Source organism: Aquarana catesbeiana, linkage group LG12 (genome assembly GCF_042186555.1).
Source record: "Aquarana catesbeiana isolate 2022-GZ linkage group LG12, ASM4218655v1, whole genome shotgun sequence".
NCBI classification, from domain to species: Eukaryota; Metazoa; Chordata; class Amphibia; order Anura; family Ranidae; genus Aquarana; species Aquarana catesbeiana.
Window position 1 is genome coordinate 4,524,315 of NC_133335.1, and position 26,242 is coordinate 4,550,556.

General features: G+C 47.6%; 1 protein-coding gene across 1 annotated transcript; it reads left to right on the forward strand.

Annotated features, from left to right (window-relative positions):
* Window positions 1-792: 792 nt before the first annotated feature.
* On the forward strand, window positions 793-25,423 carry NOL11 (nucleolar protein 11). The gene is made up of 18 exons (XM_073607147.1): window positions 793-1,034; window positions 2,883-2,996; window positions 3,137-3,193; window positions 5,883-6,031; window positions 6,290-6,347; window positions 7,147-7,282; window positions 9,180-9,359; window positions 9,674-9,750; window positions 11,779-11,902; window positions 13,441-13,520; window positions 14,450-14,521; window positions 14,612-14,796; window positions 14,969-15,094; window positions 16,443-16,667; window positions 19,234-19,312; window positions 22,086-22,178; window positions 24,259-24,366; window positions 25,166-25,423. The coding sequence occupies exons 1-18, from the start codon at window positions 897-899 to the stop codon at window positions 25,280-25,282; spliced, it is 2,118 nt and encodes a 705-aa protein (XP_073463248.1). The 5' UTR covers window positions 793-896; the 3' UTR covers window positions 25,283-25,423.
* The last annotated feature ends 819 nt before the right edge of the window (window positions 25,424-26,242 follow it).

Sequence of the window (26,242 nt, forward strand, 5' to 3'; positions counted from 1 at the left end):
ACTTCTCCTAACACGAAATTAGCAGAAGGAGCCCAAAGGGTGGCGCCAAAGAGCTGACAAACCAGGTAGTACGTCACTACATTCGTGATTGTTGGCCAACAATTGTGTGGCCGTTTGTATGCAAGACAAGTTTGAGCCAACGCCCTTCGGACAAAAGTCCACGGTTTTGTTAGCCAACAATCCGATCGTGTGTACGAGGCTTTAGTCTAACACTAACTGAACAGGACAGGAGAAGTGTTACTGTGCAGAGTCCATAATAATCTTAATAATAATAATAGTAATAATATACCTCCCATCTTTTTTAGATGGGAATGAGGGACACCTATCACAAAAAGTATGCAGGCCTAGGACACACCCCTGGTCACGCCCCCTTAAAGGAGAATTGTACAAAAAAAACAAGATTGGTTAAACCCACAAGTGCTTTTTTTACCACGACTTTTCCTTTATATTGGCTTTTGGAATTTACAAATGCAGCACTTTAGAAATCAGATGAAAGGTTAAGCTCTGGGCAACACTTTTTGATAGATAAAAAGTGAATTTTATATACAACTATATGGATCAGACCAAAATGAGGGGGGAAAGAGGGACAGAGGGACATTGCTCCAAATCAGGGACAGTTGGGGCTCTAATAATAAAAGTGGAAAGGGGGAGATGTAGTTCCTCCTCCTCCCTCTAGCGGCCGCTGTCTCAATAAGTTGTATTTCCTGGCGCCCTCCTGTGCCGCTCTCTCTCTTCCATTATCGCTGTCCGGAGTTGCAGTACCTTCCTCCCTCCTCTAGTGGCCGCCGTGCCTCCTCAGACACTGTTCTCTTGTCGCCGCACACGTTGTGCCGTTCTGTCCACACAGGCCTCGTGTTGCGCCGCTCGGATGACGTCACGGCCCTGCGACGGCCAAGATGGCGGCGCTGTATGGGGAGCTCACGTTGTGCGGGCTGCAGGGATCCGGTGTCGGTGGAGTGCAGGGATTGGAGGCGGGCGGGGACGGTGACCGGGTGCTGCTGACGGAGGCGGAGAGGACGGTGACGCTGTACAAGGTGGGGGGCTCCTGTGTTTTTTTTGGGGGGGACTCTTGTCTGGACCTCCTTTCATTCTGTGGGGGATGGGCCTGACCTCCTGGTCTCTCATCCTGGTTGTATGTAAGCAGCCAGGACAGGTAGAGGATCAGGATTCAGGATCACTATCCCCCCCCCCCCACCAGAGGTTGGGGTTCAGCCCCCCCGCACTCCGGAGCCGGAGGACACCGGGGGAGGGACCCCCATCCTTAAAAAGATACCGATTGGCTGCGTTTGTTGACGCTGACAGCCAATGTTTCTCCCTTATGCTGATCCCGCCCATGACCACGCCCCTTCCAGGTATGGAGGGCTTAGTTTATTAAAAAATACCCAATTGCCTGGCTTCTGGTCAGCGGGAACAAGCAAGCGGCCAGTGAAGTCACCACTTCTTATCTGTAAACTGGTTAGTGGGTCCGGATGAACTCTTCGGACGATTAAAGAGGAGCGTCCAGAAAAAAAATGTCTCAACGCGTTTCGGAGGAATGCCCCCCTCCCCCTCCTCTTATACAGAGCTGGATCTCTTGGAGAATGGTTCTGAGAGGGTGAAATATATATATTCAGTCAGCGGCTCTGCAGCGCGCCGCTGTGTTGTGGCACCAACCTGACAGACAGGAAACCGGCATTTCGGGGGAGGGGGGGGATTTTATAATCACACACATTGGTTGGACTGGATGGACTTGTGTCTTTTTTTTCAACCTCACCTACAATGTAATTATGGATGAGGACAGAGAAAGCGGCACGATTCTGTCCAAAATGAGAATCGCGATATTTTAAAATTATTTTTTTTTTTTGCTTAGAATAAAGATCCGGATTCTCGCAGCGTAACATCTTTCATATTAAAAAAGAAAAAATTTGTCTAACTTTACTGTTTAGTTTAGGGTTTTTTTTCTTGTTTTTTTTGAGGTTTTTTTGCTCATGAAAGTTTTTTTTTTTTTTTTTTTTTTTTTTTTTTTTATTCCTAAAAAAAAAAATGCATTTGAAAGATCGCTGCTCAAATACAGTGTGAGATAAAATATTGCGACAACCACCATTTTATTCTCTAGAGTCTCTGCTAAAAATATATATATATATATATATATATATATATATATATATATATATATATATATATATATATATAACGTTTGGGGGTTCTAAGTAATCTTCTAGCAAAAAAAAAAAATAATGATTTTAATTTGAAAAAAAAAGTGTCAGAAAAAGGTTTAGTTTTTAAAGTGGAATTCCACCCAGAAATGGAACTTCCGCTGTCTGGATCCGCTCCCCCCATTTGCAGTAAAGTTAGCCCAGTTTTTTTGTATAATGTGAAAGATGATGTTGCGCCGTGGAAATCGTGATCTTTATTCTAAGCAAAAAAAATTGTGATTCTCTTTTTAGCCAAATTCTGCAGCTCTAATAGGTAGACCGTCTAAGAGATATTTACCTTGTAGTGCGCCGATGATGTCAGCGGCGAATGCACTGTAAAGAAACGGACCCCCGTGCCGTTTCTTCACTCGCAAGTGCCGTGACTGACGGCTCCCACGCGCGTGCGCAGGATTGACATCACGCGGTTTCGGACAATCACAGAGCCGGAGTCCGCCGCCCCGGGAGGAAGAGGGGCGAAGATGGGTGCCGGGGCATCGCGGGCTTCATTTGCAGGCAAGTGCCACGTAATGGGCTAGTATGCGATGCATGCTGGCCCATTATGCTTTCACTTTGCAGGGGAAAAAAGAGAAAGTATAAGCCATCAGGGTTTACTTCCTCTTTAATCATGCAGCTCTAACAGATAGCAGCAGCTTTTGTGTCCTTATTTGTCGTTGGGATAATTTTTATTGATGCTTTGTCTGTGTGCAGGTGTCGGATCAGAGGCCGCTGGGGAGTTGGGCAGTAAGACAAGGACAGCGGGTGACGTGTCCGGCGGTGTATAATACCAGCACCGGGGAGTACGTGGTGGTTCATGATGACAAGGTAATCCTCCTCTGTGTGCGGATCTGCTCTGTTATTTTCCTGAGATCACAGATATACAAGACTCCGCCTACAGCACAAGACTCCACCCATCCACACCCCAGCCTCTTCTCTCGACTGACTCTCTCTCTATTTCTCTGCAGGTGATCCGGATTTGGAAGGAGGACGATGTCAGCTTGGAAAAGGTCTTCAAAGCAACGGTGAGTTTATTTCCAGTCTATGGGGCTGACTTCTTCTTTATCCCTTCCCTTCATATTCCTCTTAAATGTTGTTCCCCACTCCTCTTGCACAATTGGCACTTTTGAGGTGGGGGGGGGGGGGGCGGGGAAGCAGGTACCCGATTGACGGGTACCTGCTTCCCACTTCCGTACCAAACGCAGCGGCACTCGGAAAGGAAGTTCTCCCCCGCCCCCCTGCAGTCTTCTGGGACACTGACAGGTCCCAGAAGACTGCATCCACCAATCACGATGCGCAGCATGACTCGTGCATGTGCAGTGGGCACCAGGTGCCCATAGTAAACATACCGGCACCCGAAGACAGAAATATTGACACTTTGGGCCCAATTTGGAGATTTTCACTTAGGGGTGTACTGACTTTTGTTGCCAGCGGTTTAGACATGAATGGCTGTGTGTTGAGTTATTTTGAGGGGACAGCAAATTTACACTGTTATACAAGCTGTACACTCACTACTTTACATTGTAGCAAAGTGTCATTTCTTCAGTGTTGTCACATGAAAAGAGAGAAGAAAAGATTTACAAAGAAAATGGCAGTGTTTACATCTGCCAGAGCTGGAAGTGACGTCACGGCATCGCTTCCGGCCTTCCAGGGTCATAGAGATGGCTGGGGACCATCTGGTTTATGTCCAGCTCTATGGTAAGCTGGCGGCACCATCATTGGATCGTTAATCTGGCCTCCCGATCACACAGGAGAGCCCAGAAAGGCAGCGGAGGGGGGGCGTGCCTCCCCTCCCAATGCCTGTAAAAGCAATCCAGCAGCTGAATAGCCGCTAGGATGCCTTTTACTTTACATGGAATCACCTGCTGAAAACAAAAATATCTGAATGATGCCTGTAGTTGCAGGCATTATTCAGATGTCGCCACTTCAACCTAAGGACATCATATGACGTCCTACGGGTGGAAGGTGGTTAACAAAAATAAAAACTTGACTTTAATATCACTTTAATTGTCTAAATTACTTTTGTGTGAATAGGGAATGTCCTCCGCCCTCAAGCCAGACTCCTCCTCCTGTGTCCTCCATGACACAGGAAGAGAAGAATAGGACTCTCCGCACACATCGATGACGTCACACAGATTCCGATTGATTTGACGTCAACAATTGCTGACAGTCCCCGCCCATGGAATCTCCTCCCTAACGCGTTTCATCCAAAAGGGTTTATTCATAGACATCTCTATGTGTAAGCCCTTTCAGGTGAAATGCACTCAGCGGAGATCCCAAAGGTGATTGTTATAGTCAAATCATTTGGAATCTGTGTGACGTCATCGGTGTGCAGAGAGTTCCGTTATTTGCTCCAGTTTTGTTTTGGAGGGAGTGTGGAGAGGTTAGAAGCCCCGTCAGGTTTTTTTTTTATAGCTGCAGGGGCAAGTTTCCTTTGCTTCTCTTTTACATTTCCTTACAGCAGCACACATTACACATTGTTGGTCACACAGGTAACCCCTTCCCAGCCAGTGTCATTAGTACAGTGCTATCACTGATCACTGTATTAGTGTCACTAGTGATGTCAGTTAGCACCAGATTTTCCACCACCCTATCGCAGTCCCACTAGAAGTTGCTGATCACCACCATTACTGTATAGCATCTATAGCTGCGTAAATTCCGGAATATATCCCATCGCTTGTAGACGCTTTGACCCCTTGCCGACCACCCGCCGCAGATGTACTGCGGCAAGGTGGCTCGGCTGCGCAAATCGCCGTACCAGGACTAGCTTCCGTGGGCGTGAGCGCGTTCAGATTGGCCAGCGGGGGAGCCAATCAGCAGTTGAGGCAGACTCGATGTCCGCCACGATCGTTCCCCGCAGAGACAGAACAGGGATCTGCCCGTGTAAACAAGGCAGATCTCCATTCTGACAGGGGAGATCACACAGATCCTGTCTTCTAAACAGGAAGACGGATCTCTGTTTCCCCAGATAGCCCATCCCCCCCATACAGTTAGAAAACACAAACAGGGAACACATTTAACCCTTTGATCGCCCCTGATGTTAACCCCTTCCCTGCTAGTATCGTTAGTACAATGTCAGTGCATATTTTTAGCACTGATCACTGTGTTAATGTCACTGGTTCCCAAAAAGGTGTCAAAAATGTCAGGTGTACAATCAGTCTTCCGCAATATCGCAATAAAAATCACTAATCACCGCCATTACTAGTAAAAAAAAAAAAAAAAGACTTAAATCTATTTTGTAGATGCGATAACTTTTGCGCAATCCAATCAATGTACGCATATTGGGAATTTTTTTTTTAATAACAAAAATATGTAGAATACATTTTGGCCTAAATTGATGAAGAAATTTAGTCTTTTTTAGATTTTTTTTTTTTTTTGGATATGTTTTCTAGCAGAAAGTAAAAAAATATATATATATTTTTTTTTTCCAAAATTGGCGTATTTTTTTGTTTATAGCACAAAAAAATAAAAAAGGGGTGATCAAATACCACCAAAAGAAAGTTCTTTTTGTGGGGGAAAAAAAGGACATCCAATATTTGGATGCTCTCTTTTTTTTCCTTGTAGGGTCTTCCTATGATTGGTCTGCTGAATTATTGGCTGTGTACAGGATATAAGGAGTCTCGGCCATTATAGAGAACCCTGCTTTGTATTGTTTTCTGCAGAAATTGTCGTGGTGTCATTTTTGTGTAAAATGTGTGTTTCCTCCATCCGCAGCTTTCAGCAGAGGTGTGTCGGATCCACAGCCTTCCAGACGCTGAGCCGCTCGTGCTGTTTCGTCGCGGAGCCGTCCGCCCCTTGGACACGCTGCTCGCTGATCCTCACCAAGAAGTTGAAAATGTTTTATCACAAGAAGAGATCGTTAGGTATGTTCTATACCGAGAGGCCTGTGCTTGAAGTGGACATCCTATGGGGGAAGGGAGTATTGCTCACCCTGTGCCTGAAGTAGACATCCTGTGGGCGGTGGAGGGGGGGGAGAGATTTCTCACCCGGTGCCTCAGGTGGACATCCTGTGGGCGTCCTTTCGGGGTATTACTCACCCTGTGTATCAGGTGGGCGTCCTGCGCAGCTTCTGTTTTATGTCTTCCTCTGCCGGCTGCTCTCACCATTCTCTTCTCTTCTAGGTGGTCGAAGATGTTTGTGGAAGATGGACAACCTATGTTAATGTTCATTACAGAAAAGGTACGCTTTCTCTGATCTCACAAATCTCTAAAGATGCCGAAATGTAGAAGGTTGTGGCATTGGAATGGAGTTTCATATGGTGAGATGGGCACTGTCCTGTGTTTAAGAAACATCCTACAAGGACCCGCCATTACCAAGACCAGCATACCAGTAATTGATGGGGGAGGGGAGGAGGGGCCTCACATTTATTGGTTTTGGTGATTTCTAATTCACTAATCGATCCGTGACTGCTGCTCCTCTCTGCCAATCCCTTCACTGGCTTCCCCTACCCCACCGTGTAAAATTCAAAATGCTAACCATAACATACAAGGCCATTCACAGCATCGCCCCCATCTACATCACCAACCTCATCTGCAGATATCGCCCCCTCCACTCCTCCCAGGACCTCCTGCTCTCTAGCCCCCTTGTTACCTCCTCCCATGCTCGTCTTCAGGACTTCTCCAGAGCCTCTCCCATCCTCTGGAATTCCCTGCCCCAGTATGTCCGATCAGCCCCTACCCTGTCCACCTTTAGGAGATCCCTGAAAACTCATTTATTCAGGGAAGCCTATCCCACACCCACCTAACAACTGTCCCCGAGCCACCCCCATCAAATCATTCTTTGCAGCTATTACCTTTTGTACCACCACCCCCTCCCTTTAGAATGTAAGCTCTATGAGCCAGGCCCTCCTGTCCCTTCTGTATTGAACTGTACTGTAATTGTGTTGTCCCCCTTATACATTGTAAAGCGCTGCGTAAACTGTTGGCGCTATATAAATCTCGTATAATAATAATAATAATTTTTGATGTCTTCTTTGCAGGTTTCAGATTTTTATGTAAACATTTGGAAGCCGAGTGCGACTCTGAGATATAAGCTGATGGTGTTCACAGAGGAATCCTGTATCCTCAACTTTACTGCAAGTCTGAAGAAATATGCCTTGTCTCTATTAATTTTGTGTGAGTATAAGATTTCTGTCTGCAAGGCTAGATTACTCAAAAGTAATTTTTCACATATTGGTGAATTATTAGCTGGATCACCCACTGGCTTCTCATATCTACAGTGGTGACATCCGATTTCTGTACTTCCTTACTTCTACTGTCCGATTCCATATAGTAGGTGTGAGAATTCCAGCAAAGATGGTGAGAGCCCCTCATAATGGGCACAGCGGGTGTACAGACCCAGAAACTCAGCACAGGGATGGGGTTCCCACCATCCCTCATAATGGGCACAGCGGGTGTACAGACCCGGGAACTCAGCACAGGGATGATGGGAACCCCTCATAATGGGCACAGCGGGTGTACAGACCCGGGAACTCAGCACAGGGATGATGGGAACCCCTCATAATGGGCACAGCGGGTGTACAGACCCGGGAACTCAGCACAGGGATGATGGGAACCCCTCATAATGGGCACAGCGGGTGTACAGACCCGGGAACTCAGCACAGGGATGGTGGGAACCCCTCATAATGGGCACAGCGGGTGTACAGACCCGGGAACTCAGCACAGGGATGGTGAGAACCTCTCATAATGGGCACAGCGGGTGTACAGACCCGGGAACTCAGCACAGGGATGGTGAGAACCTCTCATAATGGGCACAGCGGGTGTACAGACCCGGGAACTCAGCACAGGGATGATGGGAACCCCTCATAATGGGCACAGCGGGTGTACAGACCCGGGAACTCAGCACAGGGATGATGGGAACCCCTCATAATGGGCACAGCGGGTGTACAGACCCGGGAACTCAGCACAGGGATGGTGGGAACCCCTCATAATGGGCATAGCGGGTGTACAGACCCGGGAACTCAGCACAGGGATGGTGGGAACCCCTCATAATGGGCATAGCGGGTGTACAGACCCGGGAACTCAGCACAGGGATGGTGGGAACCCCTCATAATGGGCACAGCGGGTGTACAGACTCGGGAACTCAGCACAGGGATGGAGGGAACCCCTCATAATGGGCACAGCGGGTGTACAGACCCGGGAACTCAGCACAGGGATGGTGGGAACCCCTCATAATGGGCACAGCGGGTGTACAGACCCGGGAACTCAGCACAGGGATGGAGGGAACCCCTCATAATGGGCACAGCGGGTGTACAGACCCAGGAACTCAGCACAGGGATGGGGTTCCCACCATCCCTCATAATGGGCACAGCGGGTGTACAGACCCGGGAACTCAGCACAGGGATGGTGAGAACCCCTCATAATGGGCACAGCGGGTGTACAGACCCGGGAACTCAGCACAGGGATGGTGGGAACCCCTCATAATGGGCACAGCGGGTGTACAGACCCGGGAACTCAGCACAGGGATGGTGAGAACCCCTCATAATGGGCACAGCGGCTGTACAGACCCGGGAACTCAGCACAGGGATGGAGGGAACCCCTCATAATGGGCACAGCGGGTGTACAGACCCAGGAACTCAGTACAGGGATGGTGGGAACCCCTCATAATGAGCACTGCGGGTGTACAGACCCGGGAACTCAGCACAGGGATGGAGGGAACCCCTCATAATGGGCACAGCGGGTGTACAGACCAGGGAACTCAGCACAGGGATGGGGGAACCCCTCATAATGGGCACAGCGGGTGTACAGACCCGGGAACTCAGCACAGGGATGGAGGGAACCCCTCATAATGGGCACAGCGGGTGTACAGACCCAGGAACTCAGCACAGGGATGGTGAGAACCCCTCATAATGGGCACAGCGGGTGTACAGACCAGGGAACTCGGTGCATAGTGGGAAGCCTTCCATCTGAAGTATTTCTGGGTGGAGCTTGTAGCACAGTTCATTCTTTCACACCTGTAAGCATTTCTCTTTTCTTTTAGTATTGGGTTTAAACTGCCTATTTGTCCCTCCAGTCTCTACAGGACACGTGTGCCAGTCTCTGGTTCCATTGGTTCATCCCAATGAGGGGGCAGAGCCTGTGTTGTCAATGTCATCCCTTCTCCACCTACCAGAACCCGTGGATTGCGGAGCTTTGACATTTCTCGATGACACTCACCTGGCAACTCTGACGCCCTCTGCAACGAAACAGAAAGGTAATACTAGGTATTAGTTACTGCTGGGAATGTTGAGGGTGTGAGCTCCTCGGGAATCCACTTTTGGTCTCCTCATCTTTCTGTAGGGTGTGGACTGTCTGTCTGCTTTTTCCACATTGGACCAAACCAATATTGAAATTGCAGCATAGAAGTTATTAGAAACTGATCTGTAATTCTTTTCATGAGCAGATCAGTAACCCTGCAGTGTTGGATTGTGGTTACTCTTACATGGTCAGTCAGTGCGGTCCTGTGCTGAAGGAGCTGTGTTGGTTCCCATTAGTGTAATAATGGTGCTTTGGTCTCTTTACTCTTAGATCTCCTCTGTATATGGAACACGTCTTTCCAGACGATGCAGGACTGTAAGGAGTTCTCACAGAAGACAACTCTTCAGGTAATAGATCAGAGCCAGGAAAAACATGAACTACGGATCCATATTAACCACTTTCTTACCGCTCTATTGCTGAAAGACTGATACAGCGCAGCTCTGTTGGTCCAGGAGGGAATCCATGGAATTCATCCCAGAACCATGCCCCCCCCCCCCCCCCCATGTACCCCTTGGAGTGAGCATCCAGTGTGCCCTGTGATATCCTCCGGACACAGCCAATCTGATAGGGGTAAAGGGCTCATCACAGCGGACCTTTACCATGTGATCATCTCTGTCCAATCACAGCTGATCACAATGTAAACAGACTTGCTGGTTATCGGCTGTACTTTCCTCACGTTGTCACAGCATGAGAAAAGCAGTACTGGTAACTGGCTGGTGTCACAGGGAACATATACACAAATAATAATCAAGGCACTAATGATCAGAGCGCTTATCAGTGCTGCCTCGTCGGTGCCCCCTATTGGCGCTGCCTCGTCAGTGCCCCCTATTGGCGCTGCCTCGTCGGTGCCCCCTATTGGGCAGACACAGAGTGGGACGCGCAGATAACACTTGCTCGGGGGGACGTCCTCCCGCCAATTAAGGCCCGCGCTGTAGCCGTCTTTCGGCTATAACGCAGATGGCAAATAGTTAAGAAAAGTGAATGTTTTGGGTAAAGTAGCAAATGCAAAAGCCTGTGCCAGTTTTTTTTTTTTTTTTTTTTTTTTTTTTTTTGTTTCTTTTGCAATCTGTGTGCCATTTGATATGCATGGCCTTGTTGAACTTTACTTAAATTTTTTATAATGGAACTTCACTCTCCCTATCACCATTGATTATTTGTAATCCTCATGCTGCTAGCATTAGTAAATCATTAGGAAAGTATATCATTTTTACTTGTTTTTAATTATTTTATTTATTTTTTTTACATTTTCTTTATTTGTCTAAGCAAATGTTGAGAGATCTCTTTTGAAAAACAACCGCCTAACATTTCTGGCCATGACCATCTTGAGTAAAGGCAGATGATTCATGTAGCATTTACTTCTTGGAAGCCATCTGCCCTTAGTTCAGGCATGCATGTAGGAGGGTGTGCTCAGCTGAGAAAACCCCTCCTCCTCTCCTCCGCGCCTCAAGACACCTGGGATGTATGACATCATTTGCCCAGGCAAGAAACCAGGAAATTACCAATGTCGTACATTCCGAGAGTTTAAAGGGGGAGAGGAGGAGGGGTTTTCTCAGCTAATCACACCCTCCTGCATGCATGCCTGAACTAAGGGCAGATGGATTCCATGAAGTAAATGCTACATAAATCATTTTTGCTTGCTCAAGATGACCACAGCCAGAAATGCAAGGAGTTTATTTTTCAAAGGGATCGCTCAACAAAATAAAGCTTAGAGACGGGGATGGATGGGGGGGGGGGGGCAGAGTTTGCTTTGAATAATAAAAAAATTAGATAAATTATGTTTTCGGGTTTGTGTTGCTCAGAGGCAGTCAAGATTCGCTTTAAGTTTAGACCCTTGTGGTGACCGTGGTCAGCTATTTACATCAGTTCTAGTGACAAGCTATACAATATTGTTTTTCCCCCGTTGGGATTTGAACCAACGACCCCCAATGATGCTCGGCAGAAGTCCTAACCACTTAGCTACTGTGCTGCCCCATCATTTGAAAGCTTCCAACATGTTCTACCAAAATGGGTTTGGACCAAAACCAACTTGTTCCTGGTAGGTAACGGTCTTTCATTGACTTAGAAATACAACCTATCACAATGGCTCCTAGTGGGATGAGCACATGGCTGCAGAACGTAGTAGTTCTGTGTTGCATCAACATAATGCAATGCTAGAAATCTGACTGACAGCCACTGTAGCACAAGTAGTGCGAGAACCATGTGGTACTTCCAATCCAGCAGTCGGCTCTCCTCGGAACTCTCCGGCAGACAGAAAAACAGGTGCATTTCCCTTTTGGAAATGGTTGCGGGGTCAGAATACACTTTGCAACTCTGTCAGATCAATCTAAAATCTAGGCTTGGCGTCCTCACTAACCTTCCTTCTCTTCTCCAACCAGCTCTGGAATTACCACAGTACTCTGTACATACCAGGCAGGAAAACGCTGCAGGTTCTACGCTACACTTGCGAGCCGTCCTCCCTGGCCTCCGCTCTGGGAAAAGCCAGCGACCCCCATAAATCAGGTGAGGTTCTGATCGTTCATGTTCTGCAATCTGTAACCAAGCAAGATTTCTGTCTGAGTGCTTAGTACACTGAAATAAACAGACATACCTCCTGGAACGATGCTGGGTAGATTCACTGGTAGATTGGATCCTGAATGAAGTTGCAGATTTCACTTATATAATTGCTATCAATACAATCTCCAATTAATGATATCACAAGTACCAATGGGGGGGGGGGGAGGGGGCCGGGGTGAGACCGGGGGGGGGGGGGGGAAGACCCCAAAACTTATTGTGTGGGATTTTAAAAAAACTTCTGCCCCACTTTTCAGGCCTTAACCCTTTTTCCTAATGTATTGCACCAAAATCATAAAACATAAGCAGCACTTTTGGTTCTGGCAGCGACTCGTGCACCAAATTCAGGTAGTTCTAAATCCGATCCTGTACGTGAAATCCAGACGGATGGAAACCCTATTTTCCATCCCCCTGGAGAATCATATTGGATAGAATCAGATGAAAACGTTGTCCGTTTTCATCTGATCTCCATAGAGGACAGTGAGCGGAGATGGACCTATCATCTGCCTGCTCAACGGGGGATCAACGAATCGATCCCTACTGAGCAAAGCGCAGTCCATACACGGACAAGCCCGCGTGAAATGGGCCTATAAAAGAGAAGAGAGGAGCCTCTAATTGTAGCAATATGGTTACATTTAATGAAGGTACAACATTTAGCAACATCTTGCTACACTTCGAGGCGCCTCTCTTTTTTTATACTCTGGAGCTCCTGCTGGATTTTCCCCTTGCGGAGGCTTTCATTTGTGGATGGACATTTTATGATTACACAACCTTCACATTGCTATAATTTTTTTTATAAGGACTATAAACTGAAGGACTTATAAATGGTTGTGGAACAAATCCTTTGAGTTTCCATTATTTCTTATGGGGAAATTCGCTTTGCTATACAAGTGCTTTGGATTACAAGCATGTTTCTGGAACTAATTATGCTCCCAATCCAAGGTTTTACTGTCCAGGAAAATTACAAGAGAGGAGCTAAATAAGACCAACTCTCTTGGTGTTCAGAGAGAGAAACTGGAGCAGACAGATTTTACCAAAGTCTGTCTCATGCATTCTAAAAGTGGTGCAGCGTGCGCCAAATCCAAATTTCTACTACAAGTTCTGGGCGGGTACGTGAATTTGGCACACTCTCTGCACCTCTTTTAGAAAGCATGAGAGACACTTTCCCCAAATCTGTCTGTGCCAGTCTTATATAAATTCCAGGATTGGATATTTCTTATGACTTTTATTATGAAAAATAAAGCTCTTCTGGACTCGCTCCAGATTTTTGGTGCTCTCATCCTTTGCATAGACATCTGTTAATTGGTTTTGCCTCCTATGAAAATAAGTGTCAGGAGGCGTCCGAGGAATTGGGTCTCAGGACATGTCTGTCTAGTCATTCAGCTTCATCTCCCATCAAATGTTCAGCTGGAATTACCCGGCTTTGTGTCGGATATAACCGAACTGACACCTCTGAATGTGTTTACATTGAATTTGTTTTTTTTCAGCTCTGGAAACCGTGCCCATAGTAAGTTGGGATGCATTAACTAGGAGCAAGACAACACAAGCCAAACACTCCAAGAAAGCTGTAAGTACCCAGAATCCTCTCTGAATCGTAAAGCCTTACATTTCCTGTTCAGAGCATGTCTGCATTAAGATTGGACTTGTCATATGCTCAGCATGATTTACTAGCAGATCGAACTCTCCTCTCCTGAAATACTCTGCACTGCTGGAGGACTCTGCTCCTTCTTCTCTAACTCTCCTCTCCTGAAATACTCTGCACTGCTGGAGGACTCTGCTCCTTCCTCTATAACTCTCCTCTCCTGAAATACTCTGCACTGCTGGAGGACTCTGCTCCTTCCTCTATAACTCTCCTGTCCTGAAATACTCTGCACTGCTGGATGACTCTGCTCCTTCCTCTTTAACTCTCCTCTCCTGAAATGCTCTGCTGGAGGACTCTGCTCCTTCCTTTATAACTCTCCTCTCCTGAAATGCTCTGCTGGAGGACTCTGCTCCTTCCTCTATAACTCTCCTCTCCTGAAATGCTCTGCTGGAGGACTCTGCTCCTTCCTCTATAACTCTCCTCTCCTGAAATGCTCTGCTCCTTCCTTTATAATTCTCCTCTCCTGAAATATTCTGCTCTGCTGGTGGACTCTGCTCCTTCCTCTATAACTCTCCTCTCCTGAAATACTCTGCACTGCTGGAGGACTCTGCTCTTTCTATTACTCTCATCTCTGGAAATGCTCTGCTGGAGGACTCTGCTTTTTCCTCTATAACTCTCCTCTCCTGAAATGCTTTGCTGGAGGACTCTGCTCCTTCCTTTATAACTCTCCTCTCCTGAAATACTCTGCTCCTTCCGCTATAATTCTCCTCTCCTGAAATACTATGCTCTGCTCCTTCCTCTATAACTCTCCTGAAATGCTCTGCTCCTTTCTCTATAACTCTCCTCTCCTGAAATTCTCTGCTCTGCTGGGGGACTACACTATTTCCAGTCTAATTGATGGTGTTTCTGTGCAGTCTCGGTCGAAGCGGACTCAGGACTGCGGTGATGGAGGATGTCAGTTACAGATCCCTCTCTCAGACATTCAGGTAGGTGATGTACTGACCCCCTTGATCAAGCTGTGAGACATGAGAAGTCTTCTATACTGAACAATAGTTAATCTTCTATGTCGTCTGCAGAGCTCCTCTGAGAGTCAGATCTCCTCTCTTGTGCGGAAAGCCATATCCAGTCAGGATCTTCCAGACTTCCATATCACTGCCGGAAAGATGGTGCAAAGCCTGGTGGATCGGTGCAGGAGTGACCCCAAGTTTTACCCACAAAATGCTCTGATAGAGCTCCTAGAAACAACAAAGTTATCCTACAGGTGTGTATTGGCTGTCTCTGGTCACGTGACCTTTTACATGGTGCTGCTAATTATTTTTATGTTCTAGAAGCCTAGGAAAGATTTCTTGCTGACAGTATATGTAAATTAAGGGGAGGAGTCAGCCTTGGCAGGGGTGGATGTAACTTTCATCTGACATTTTTGTATATTGCAGTTTATGTCCAGATTTGATGGCTGTCGGTCTGGAGAAGTCAGATGTTCGGCTCCTTCAGCATTGTCTCTGCCGGTTTATTGATGTCCCAGAGATGGTTATGTGCTCCTGCCTGAAGATATTCCTCAGGTGAGTCGCGCTGCCACATATAATATGCGTCCTGTACAAAAAAAAAGAAAAACAAATTTTCATTCTATTAATAATAATTTGGGGGCTTAGTGCCCTTCAGTGCAGCTTCTTTGGTGCCCGACAGTGAAGCTTCTTTGGCGTCCGTCAGTGCAGCTTCTTTGGCGTCCGTCAGTGCAGCTTCTTTGGCGTCCGTCAGTGCAGCTTCTTTGGCGTCCGTCAGTGCAGCTTCTTTGGCGTCCGTCAGTGCAGCTTCTTTGGCGTCCGTCAGTGCAGCTTCTTTGGCGCCCGTCAGTGCAGCTTCTTTGGCGCCCGTCAGTGCAGCTTCTTTGGCGCCCGTCAGTGCAGCTTCTTTGGCGCCCGTCAGTGCAGCTTCTTTGGCGCCCGTCAGTGCAGCTTCTTTGGCGCCCGTCAGTGCAGCTTCTTTGGCGCCCAGCTGTGCAGCCTTTTTAGCGCCCATCAGTGAAGAAGAAAAATTACTTATTTGCTAAATTAACAGAAATCCTGAGCCGCACTGTGTTTATCTATTGACACACACAGTGCAGTTTGGCCCCTGCTCCCTCATCACTAAATTTGATTGACAGCAGCGGGAGTCCAGTGAGGAGGGAGAGCAACTAAGAGAGAGAGATCAGGCTCAGGTAAGTAGGTAATGGGGTGCTACACCTAAAAAAAAGTTTCTCTACCCTAAAGAATGCATGAGGTAAAAAAACATCATTTGCATCACTTTGGGATTAGATTTAGAGGATTTATTTGGATATAGACGTTAGGATTTAAAGTTCTGTTTAGCCCTTATAGGAAAACAATATCTTGCAGCATACCTTGTTTACTTCCCACCCCGCTGTCCCCTTTTCTACAAACGCAGCCATTCCAGGCTCTGTGTCTATAAGTTGCTGCAATCAAATGGCTGCGCTGCCATGCAGGGTCCCCATAAAGCCCGTTGGTAGCCACCCTTTTTTACATGCATGCTCCCGGCTAGGACTAGTGCTGACGCTCTGTGCCAAGCCCCTCCTCCAGCGGGTACAATGCCTCCTTGCATTCCATGCCATTCTCTGGGCCCTGCGCCTTTGACATCGGCTGCCAAGCTTTCTACAGAAACCTAACCCTGAGCTTTCTGCGATTGTGATTGGTGTATGTTCCCGGAAGTTTGGGGCAGCACTGCTAAGAGGGGGCTGAGTGATAGGCTGTTGGAATAAATAGGAAAATACTTTATCGTTTCACTTCCTTGGGTAGACCTAAAGAAAACTGAGAACAGGGCTGAGTGTTTAATAATCCTTCTCCCCGGGTTTTGTTGGGATAATTGGTGTCAGACGTCTGTCCTGTTCATGTGTTACTCCTGTACATTGTCTTCCAGTGTTGGTGAAGATGCCCTGCGTAGCGCCACCTTGGACACAACCTCCACACAGTCTTATATTGAAGCAGAAAAACCAAAGGAGCCATTGGCAGCGAGCATCGTCCAGAACGGGTTCAGCCCGGGCAGTGCGGAGGAAGACAACTGTGATGTCCAGACGTCTGATAAAGTGCCGCAGAAACCAGAGACCAATGCCTGTCCTGTCAGCCGTCAGCGAGCCGTGTTATTGTATCCTTCCGGTCGATTCTGTGATAAGCCATTTTAGCCCTGGTTCACACCAGTGCAGCTTTGAAATCGTTCTACTTCAGCGTGATTTCAAAGCCGCAGATTGGATGCGATTTGCACCTCCCAATTGCGGCTTCTGACTTCATGTAACATAAGTCTATGCAAGTCGCAATGAAATGGGGGGGGGGGGGAGGAGTAGTGCAGGAACCTTTTTCAAAATGGCTGCAGCATGATTCGCTGTGATTTTGAACGGTTCCATTGCCGGCAATGGGGTGTGGCTTGCGATTTTCGAACTGACAAATCGCACTGGTGTGCTTTGATTATTTACAGAGATAATAGAAATAGTGGGTTTGTATTTCCGCTCCTTTTTTACACATTCCGCTGCTAAATTTCACGCTTTTTGTCTGGTTTAACCACTTAATGAATGCCCTAGGATAGATTTCCTGCACCAGGGCGCCCGTTCTGTGCAAAATCGCGCGCGCGTGTGTGCGTGTGTGTGCGCGCGTGTGTGTGTGTGTATGTGATTGTGCACTTCCGCCCAGGGGACACGCCCCTTCTGCTGTGATTAGTCGTAGCTGGAACCGATCAGCGAGTGCCGGCCAATGGATGTCTGCTAGCACCCGCCAGTCGTCGGGAAGAGAGGCTGGGCATAGCTCTGCCTATGTAAACAAGGCAGAGCTCCATCCTGACAGGGGGGAAGTGATGGAGTTTAAAAGCACCAGGCAGTAAACACAAACACTGGTTAGGCAGACAGTTAAAGGCAGAAGGTGCATTCTATGCATTAGCATAAAAAACCTTTTAGTGTGCAGCTCCCCCCTCAGCTTCCCTAATACTTACCTGAGCCCTGTCTCGATCCAGCAATGTTGCACGAGTGCCTCGGCCTTCCGGGACTCTCCTTCCTGATTGGCTGAGACACAGCAGGGGTGCCATTGGCTCAGTCAAAGTTCCTTAGCCAATCAGGAGAGATAGTGGGTGGGGTCGAACCACAGCTCCATACCTGAATGGGCACACAGAGCCTCGGCTCGGATGCCCCCATAGCAAGCTGCCAAGAGAGCCGATGAGGGACCCGAGAGGAGGAGGATTTGGGCTGCTCTGTGCAAAACCATTACAGGGCAGGTAAGTGTGTAACATGTTTGTTGTTTTTAACCGCTTGCCACCCGCCCACCGTCAAATGACAGGGGCGGTGCGGCTCTTGTTCTGGGACGGTATATGACGTCGTCCCAGGATGGCCGCTCTCGCGCGCCACGGCTCTTTAACCATGTGAGTGGCTGTATCCAATCACAGCCGGTCACATGTAAACACAGAGATGCCGGTAATCGGCTCTCATCGCCTCACACTGACAGAGTGTGGTGAGGAGAGCCGATCAGCGGCATCTCACAGAGGACATCCAGACATGTAATCAGGACACTGATCATCAGTGCCCTGATTACAATACAGTGCCAGCAATCAGTTCCCACAAGTGCCGCCCATCAGTGCCCATAAGTGCGGCATATTAGTGCCTTCTCATTAGTGCCTCCTAATCAGTGCCCATCAGAGTACATCAGTGAAGGAGAAAAATTACTTATTTACAAAATTTACCGACAGAAACTAAGAAAAACGTATTTAAAAAAGAAAAAAAAAAAAGCAATGATTAAATACCACCAAAAGAAACCTCTAATTTTTTGGAAGAAAATGATAAAAAATTCAGTGTAGTACATGACCGCGCAATTGTCATTCAAAGTGTGACAACACTGGAAATTGGCCTGGGCAGGAAGGGGGTGAAAGTGCCCGGTAGGCAAGTTGTTTAAGTAAAAAAAAAAAAAAAAAAGATTTGTGTCACTTTAACCCTTTGATCGCCCTAGATGCTTAACCCCTTCCCAGCCAGTGTCAGTACAGTGACAGTGCATATTTAGCACTGATCTCTGTATTAGTGTCACTGGTTCCCACAAAGTGTGATAGGTGTCTGATTGTCCTCCGCAATATCACAGTCCTGCTATAAGTCGCTTATCGCTGCCATTTCTAGCATAACATTTTTTTAAAATATAAATTCCAGTATATATATACCATAGTTTGTAGACGTTATAATTTTTGCGCAAACCAATATACACTTATTGGGATTTTTTTTTTTTTATATCAAAATATTGTTGCAGAATATATTTTGGCCTTAATCTATGAAGGCGTTGGTTTTTTGTTTTTTTTTGGATATGTTTTATAGCAGAAAGTAAAATAACTTGTTTTTTTGTCAAAATTGTCAGTCATTTTTTTGTTTATAGTGCAAAAAACTAAAACCTGCAGAGGTGATCAAATACAACCAAAAAAAAAGCTCTATTTGAGGGGGGGGGGGGGAATGGCATAAATTTTATTTGGGTAAAGTGTCGCACGACAGCGCAATTGTCAGTTAAAGTAATTCAGTGCCGTATCGCAAAAAATGGCCTGGTCCTAAGGGGGGGGGGGGGGGGTAAATTTTCTGGAAATCAAGCAGTTAATAAAAAAAAAAAAAGCACTGCTTTCTGGAGTGAGCGATATATACATTAGGGCGTAGGAGGGTACAGTTCCCAATCTCTTGATTCCTTAATGTGTGTGCGTCCAGGAACACAATCCTGTCTACGGCATATAGCGAGACTTACCTCCTGCCGCATCTGAAGGACCTGACATCTGACCAAGTCCTAGTGAGTATTGCATCTGGGGGGATTTTTGATTGGATGAACTCCTCCTTAAAGGGATATACGTGGTAATCCAGTGTAAAGCAAATTTTTCTTTCCCTATTCATTGTGAAGTGGCGGGATTGCTTGAACACCCTACTGAACAGCACATGGCTTTGCTCTAAATACAATCCAATTAGAGTGCTGAACGAATTTCCAAGAGTCCAAGGAGCTTTACTGTTCTCCGTCATACGTACGTGTATGGCCTTGTATTGAGGCGGTTTATACCATTTATTTATTTAAAGCAGGCAATTCTCTTTTATGTAAATGTTATCTGAGCTGCTTTACAGCCATTGGATCACTTTTAAGGTGGAAGACAAATCCCCCCCCATCCCGCCGTGGCGTCCCTTACCGGGCTTTCCCATGTGATCGGAGAGCCAGGTACTGATGGAATCATGGTGCCGGGTACTGATGGGATCGGGGTGCCGGGTACTGATGGGATCGGGGTGCCGGGTACTGATGGGATCGGGGTGCCGGGTACCGATGGGATCGGGGTGCCGGTTACCGATTGGGATCGTGGAGCCGGTTACTGATTGGGATGGTGGAGCCCGGTTACCGATTGGGATGGTGGAGCCCGGTTACCGATTGGGATGGTGGAGCCCGGTTACCGATGGGATGGTGGAGCCCGGTTACCGATGGGATGATGGAGCCCGGTTACCGATGGGATGGTGGAGCCCGGTTACCGATGGGATGGTGGAGCCCGGTTACCGATGGGATGGTGGAGCCCGGTTACCGATGGGATGGTGGAGCCCGGTTACCGATGGGATGGTGGAGCCCTGTTACCGATGGGATGGTGGAGCCCGGGTACCGATGGGATGGTGGAGCCCGGGTACCGATGCGATTGAGGAGCCCGGGTACCGATGCGATTGAGGAGCCCGGGTACCGATGCGATTGAGGAGCCCGGGTACCGATGCGATTGAGGAGCCCGGGTACCGATGCGATTGAGGAGCCCGGGTACCGATGCGATTGAGGAGCCCGGGTACCGTTGCGATTGAGGAGCCCGGGTACCGTTGCGATTGAGGAGCCCGGGTACCGTTGCGATTGAGGAGCCCGGGTACCGATGGGATCGAGGAGCCCGGGTACCGATGCGATCAGGCGGCATCGGCTTCCCTGCACACAGTGAGAGGAACTGTTAGTTCCTCCTGTTGTGTGACATCAGAAAGTGAAAGCGGCAAGGATCTCCTCACTTCGGGTTTTGGTCTGTTTTGTTGACATGCCGCTTTGCGCTATCAATTGCGTACATCAATTGATCCAACCGATCTTGGTTTGATCGGTTCCCTTGGAGGCCAGAGGAGAGATATGGGGGTCTCATAGGCCCCAGATCCCTCCATAAAGAGAACTTGTCATGGCCCATGCTTTCACAAGGGATGTTGTTCACCTCTTCTGATAGCCATGATGTTAATAAAAAAAATGCAGGGACAGTGTTTAAAAATAAATGTAAATAAAACAATACAGTTCATTAAAGAGGAAGTAAACCCTGATGGGATTTTCTTCCTTTCTTCTTCTCCACAAAGTAAAGGCATAATGTGCTAGTATGCACCGCATACTAGCACATTAAGTGACACTTACCTGCAAACGAAGCCTGCAATGTCCTCGCTATAGCCCGCATCTATCTTCGTCCGTCTTCCTTCCGGTTCCACTGATTCCGGATGTGTAAGTGGCGGGGGCCTTCGGTCATGGCACAGACTCGTGAATAAACGGCATGGGCAGCCTCTCCTTCAGAGCATGTGCAATGATGACCTCATCGGTGCAGTATATAGTAAATATCTCCTAAACGGCGCACGTTTAGTAGATATTTACAGTACCTATAGGTCAGCCTTATTCTAGGATCACCTACAGGTTCAACATGCAAATATATAATTTTTGGGGGGTTCTAATAATTTATACAGCGCTCCCAAACTGCTTGAAAGATGCTGCTTGCTGGACTTTTATTAACGTACCGCATGCGCACAGCCCCCGTGTGAAAAGTCACACTGAAATAAATGGCAGGCAGTTTACAGGCACTTTACAGGCGCTATTTCTAGCGCTAAAACGCCCGAAAACCACCTCAGTGTAAAAGGGGTCTTGGGGTCTCAGGAAATGAGATGGGCCGTCAGTAGAATCAATCAATTTTCAGTGATTGGCACCACAGCTTGTAGACTCTATCACTTTCACAAAGACCAAATCATTTACCCTGATTTGGGTTATTTTTACCACAGATATGTAGCAGTATAAATTTTGCCCAAAATTTATGAAGAAAAATTGCTAATTTGCAAAATTTTATTATAGAAACAAAATAAAATGCTTTCCAAATTTCAAAATGTGAGAACACCAAAAGCTGAAAATTGGTCTGGTTAGGAAGGGGGTTTAGGTGCCCAGTGGGCATGTGGTTAGGCACTGCCAAGATCCCTAAGCCCTGATGAAGCGGGAGAGCGTATGACCCCAAAATGTGTTCCATTTATTCTGCTATTTATCAGTTTTATCATTTAATTACCATGGACTCTTGGACATTTTGTTTGGCACTCTCATTGGATTGTATATAATTCAAAATACTTTGATGCTGAATAAGTACAATCACAGCATTGTTACCAAATGGTGTGGATGGGGAAGAAGAAGAATACGTTCAAAACGATTGAAAGAACAGAAATCTAAAGTGTTTATTGCCAGATGACTTTTATTGGTGTTCTTAGTATATATATATATATATATATTCCTTTTCTTTTAGTTATTACTATTATTTTCTTTCTTTCCCCACACATAGCTGTTCCTGAGCTATCTGCACTTCCTGTATAAGACGTGCGTCCAGCAGATCACCCTGAGCCTTCCTGGACAGGAGGATCTGTCCATCACCCAGGTATGTATTGAACGTGTGATTTCATTGCTTGCTGCTTAGTGCATTTCTTGGTCTACCAAATGTTCCTTAACCACTTCAGGACCGCCCACTGCACATGTATCACGGCAGGGTGGCCCCCCCCCCCCCCGGTGCAGGTAAACAACACAGGGCTCTTTACTGACATTTTTTTTTCTCTCTGCAAAGCAGGAGGTAAAAACGGCACACCGTACTAACAGTAGACATTAGCCACACATTTAACCCCTTGATTGCCCCTGAGATTAACCCCTTCCCAGCCAGTGTCATTAGTACAGTGACCGTGTAGCACAGGGATATGCAATTAGCGGACCTCCATCTGTTGCAAAACTACAAGTCCCATCATCCCTCTGCCTCTGGGTGTCATGCTTGTGGCTGTCAGAGTCTTGCTATGCCTCATGGGACTTGTAGTTCTGCAACAGCTGGAGGCCCGCTAATTGCATAACCCTAGTGTATAGTATTAGCACTGGTCACTGGTGATGGCAGTTACAGTTCAGCATCCGGCATCAACAGCACTACCACATTCACATTATAAGTTGCTGATCACCGCCAATAGTGGTATAAAAAAATAAGTAAAAAAAAAATTCCAGTCTATATCATTTAGTGGAGGGGGATTATGGTGTGTGGGGGGGGGGGGGGGGTGTTGTTTTTCAGGGGTTGGGTTTGGCCCCTTTACTGGAACTCTTAAGGCGTCAGCATACCAAGACATTTTGATGCCCCCAACTTTGTCTGAACAGTTTGGGGACGGCCCCTTCCTGTTCCAACATGACTGCGCACCAGTGCACAAAGCAAGGTCCATAAAGACATGGATGAGAGAGTTTGGGGTGGAGGAACTTGACTGGCCTACACAGAGTCCTGACCTCAACCCGATAGAACACCTTTGGAATGAATTCGAGCGGAGACTGCGAGCCAGGCCTTCTCATCCAACATCAGTGCCTGACCTCACAAATGTGGTTCTGGAAGAATGATCAAACATTCCCATAGACACCCTCCTAAACCTTGTGGACGGCCTTCCCAGAAGAGTTGAAGCTGTTATAGCTGCAAAGGGCGGAGCCAACTCAATATTGAACCCTACGGACTAAGACTGGGATGTCATTAAAGTTCATGTGTGTGTAAAGGCAGGCGTCCCAATACTTTTTGAAATATATTGTATTAAGTTTTACAGTGCACAATACTGCAGGCCGCACAAATCTGGCACCATCTTGGGTTGATCCCAGGGCACAATTCATACCTCCGCCCTCGGTGGACGTCGGCCAGCAAATGCCGCACATTCCCAGTCATACAGAGCTAAGCCCTGCTTTGGGGTAACTGTTGTTTCCAGGACTTAGTGATATTAAAATCTTTGTTGTTAAGTATAACTTTTTTTTTATCTGCTCTGTAATAGTTTTGCACAGTGCAGCCCTTATCCTCCTCTTCTTGTGTCCCCCGCCAGCGCTCCTGGTCCCTCCCTCCTGCCGTGTGCCACCAAAGCAGGCAACTTGCTATGGGGGCACCCAAGCAGGCTCGCTCCTGAGCCGCTGCTTTGTGTGTCCATTCACACACAGAGCCGTGACTCAGCCCTGCCCCCTCTCTCCCCTCATTGGCTCACTGTCTATCATTGACGGCAGCAGGAGCCAATGGGGGGGAAAGTCCTTTGATAGCCAAGGCTCTCATGAACAGCACTGAATCCAGAGGGGGGGGTTCAGGTAAGTTTTAGGGTAGCTGGGGAGCTGCTGCACATAGAAGGTTTTTTTATAGTATGTGAGGTGCCTATTCATATAGGACAAAGTGTAAATGGGGAATTCTCTTCTGCTATAAAGGTCAAGGAAACTTTGTGGCTGGATTTAGAAAACCGTTTTCTTGGAATCCTGGATCCAGCCCTTGTATTGATATTCCTTTTTGGGTGGAGTGGTCCTTCTAATAAGCGGTCATTTAAGGACTGCTGGTGGCATTAGAATGGGAGGAAGACTGCTAAGACTTTTGTTCAGACTTGGGCCTGTATTTTGGTCAGATGACTGATAGCATATTACATGTCCTCCTTTATTGTAAAGCAGATTGTATCTCATGAACTGTGTGTTCTTTCTTCCAGGTAATAGACTGGATGAATCTTCTTCTAGATGCCAACTTCACCATCCTGGTGTTGATGCCCAAAGCCAAACTACTGCTTCGGAAGCTCCAGAAATGTGTCCGTCAACAGGTGTGTGTGTGTAGCAGTGTGCAGACTGGGGCCCTTGAATCTTGGGGCTGTGGGTAACATCGACTTTTTAGGGTGTTGGGAGCAATTTTATTCTTTGCAGAAAGTTGGGATTTCTGATGACTAATGAATTGTGATGGATCCCTGGACAGTGTGCCGGCTGTGGGGGGTGGACAGTGTGCCGGCTGTGTGTGTGGGGGGGGGGGGGGGGTGTGGACAGTGTGTCGGCTGTGTGTGTGTGTGTGTGTGTGTGTGGGGGGGGGGGGGGGTGGACAGTGTGTCGGCTGTGTGTGGGGGGGAGGGGGACAGTGTGCCGGCTGTTTGTGTGTGTGTGGGGGGGTGGACAGTGTGCCGGCTGTGTGGGTGGATGGACAGTGTGCCGGCTGTGTGTGTGTGCCGGCTGTGTGGGGGGGGGTGGACAGTGTGCCGGCTGTGTGGGGGGGGTGGACAGTGTGCCGGCTGTGTGGGGGGGGGTGGACAGTGTGCCGGCTGTGTGGGGGGGGGGTGGGTGGGTGAGTGGGATAGACAGTGTGCCGGCTGTGTGTGTGGGGGGGGGGGGGGGTGGACAGTGTGTCGGCTGGGTGGAGGGTGCCGGCTGGGTGGACGCTGCGCAGGGGTGGAATGTCCTGACTCTGTTGGCTTTGCGGACCCTGCAGGGCGTGGAGTGTCCTGACTCTGTTGGCTTTGCGGACCCTGCAGGGCGTGGAGTGTCCTGACTCTGTTGGCTTTGCGGACCCTGCAGGGCGTGGAGTGTCCTGTCTGTTGGCTGTCACGGTGTTAACTGTTTTTTTATCTTCTGCAGATGAAGTTCTACTCAGAGCTGAACAAGATCGAAGGAAGTTTATCAGAACTGCAGAGCTTACAGAAGCCTTGTGGGAGCCTTGGGAGATATTCTATTGAAGTTTTGGAACTTTATTGATTTCACGGACATTGGTGCAGTTTGTGCACACATGGGGATATCCCGATTGGACGCCTTCCCTCTGTGACATGTGAACAGGAGAAGACTTTGTCAGGAGGTTCTTGTATTTGTTGAACAAAAAATGTTTAATTTCTTAACCCATTCTGCCTTGTGTGTCTCTGTTATAATGACTTGGTTCTTATTGGACATCTATAGTCCTTATAGGCCGCTATTCTATGCTGAAATGTTGGGCAGTCAATTGACCAGTACCCGGTAAGAGCGCTGAGGAATGCGGTATGCTGTGATTGGTTCCTGTAGTTGGGCCATACCATGATTCTGAGTCCTCTCATCCAAAGCTACTGAAAGCCACATTTAATTTTCCGAGTTCCAGTATGTGTAGTGGAGTTCTGGTAAGCTGTTTTGTACGAATAGAGATGTCTTTATAAAGTGACAGGATCTGTGGTGGTCTTATATCAGAGGACATTCCCCTCAATACTGATATTCCACTTCTAGTGTCATTCATAGGGCAGGTGCCGTGTGCTGGAGCTCCTGAATGGGGAGGGGCAGGTGGGGCGCAGTCACCCTGTTGCTTACAATGATGCAACTGGAGAGAAGGGAAGGGAAAGGATCCTAAAACCCCAGTGTAACTGCAGGAGAGGGGAGCAGAGACCAAATCTAGCACAGTAGGTAAGGCAGAACAATACACCAGGAGACCGCCTTCAGTCATCAGCCATTTAGGCTAGGCCTCAATAAATTGCCTGGCAGCTGGACATTCCTCATCTACAGGGTTTACCTCCAACCCAGGAGAGGCTGAACTTGGGCACAACTGGAAGGGGCATTAAAATGTTAAAACAACAATATGAAGACATAAAAAGGAACATGGCGGAGGGGAGATGGGATTGAGTGTGAAGGTAGAAGGTATTGATCCTGGTGGAGCTGCCCCCAGAGGAATGATCACATTAGGTGAGCCAGGAGATGAGA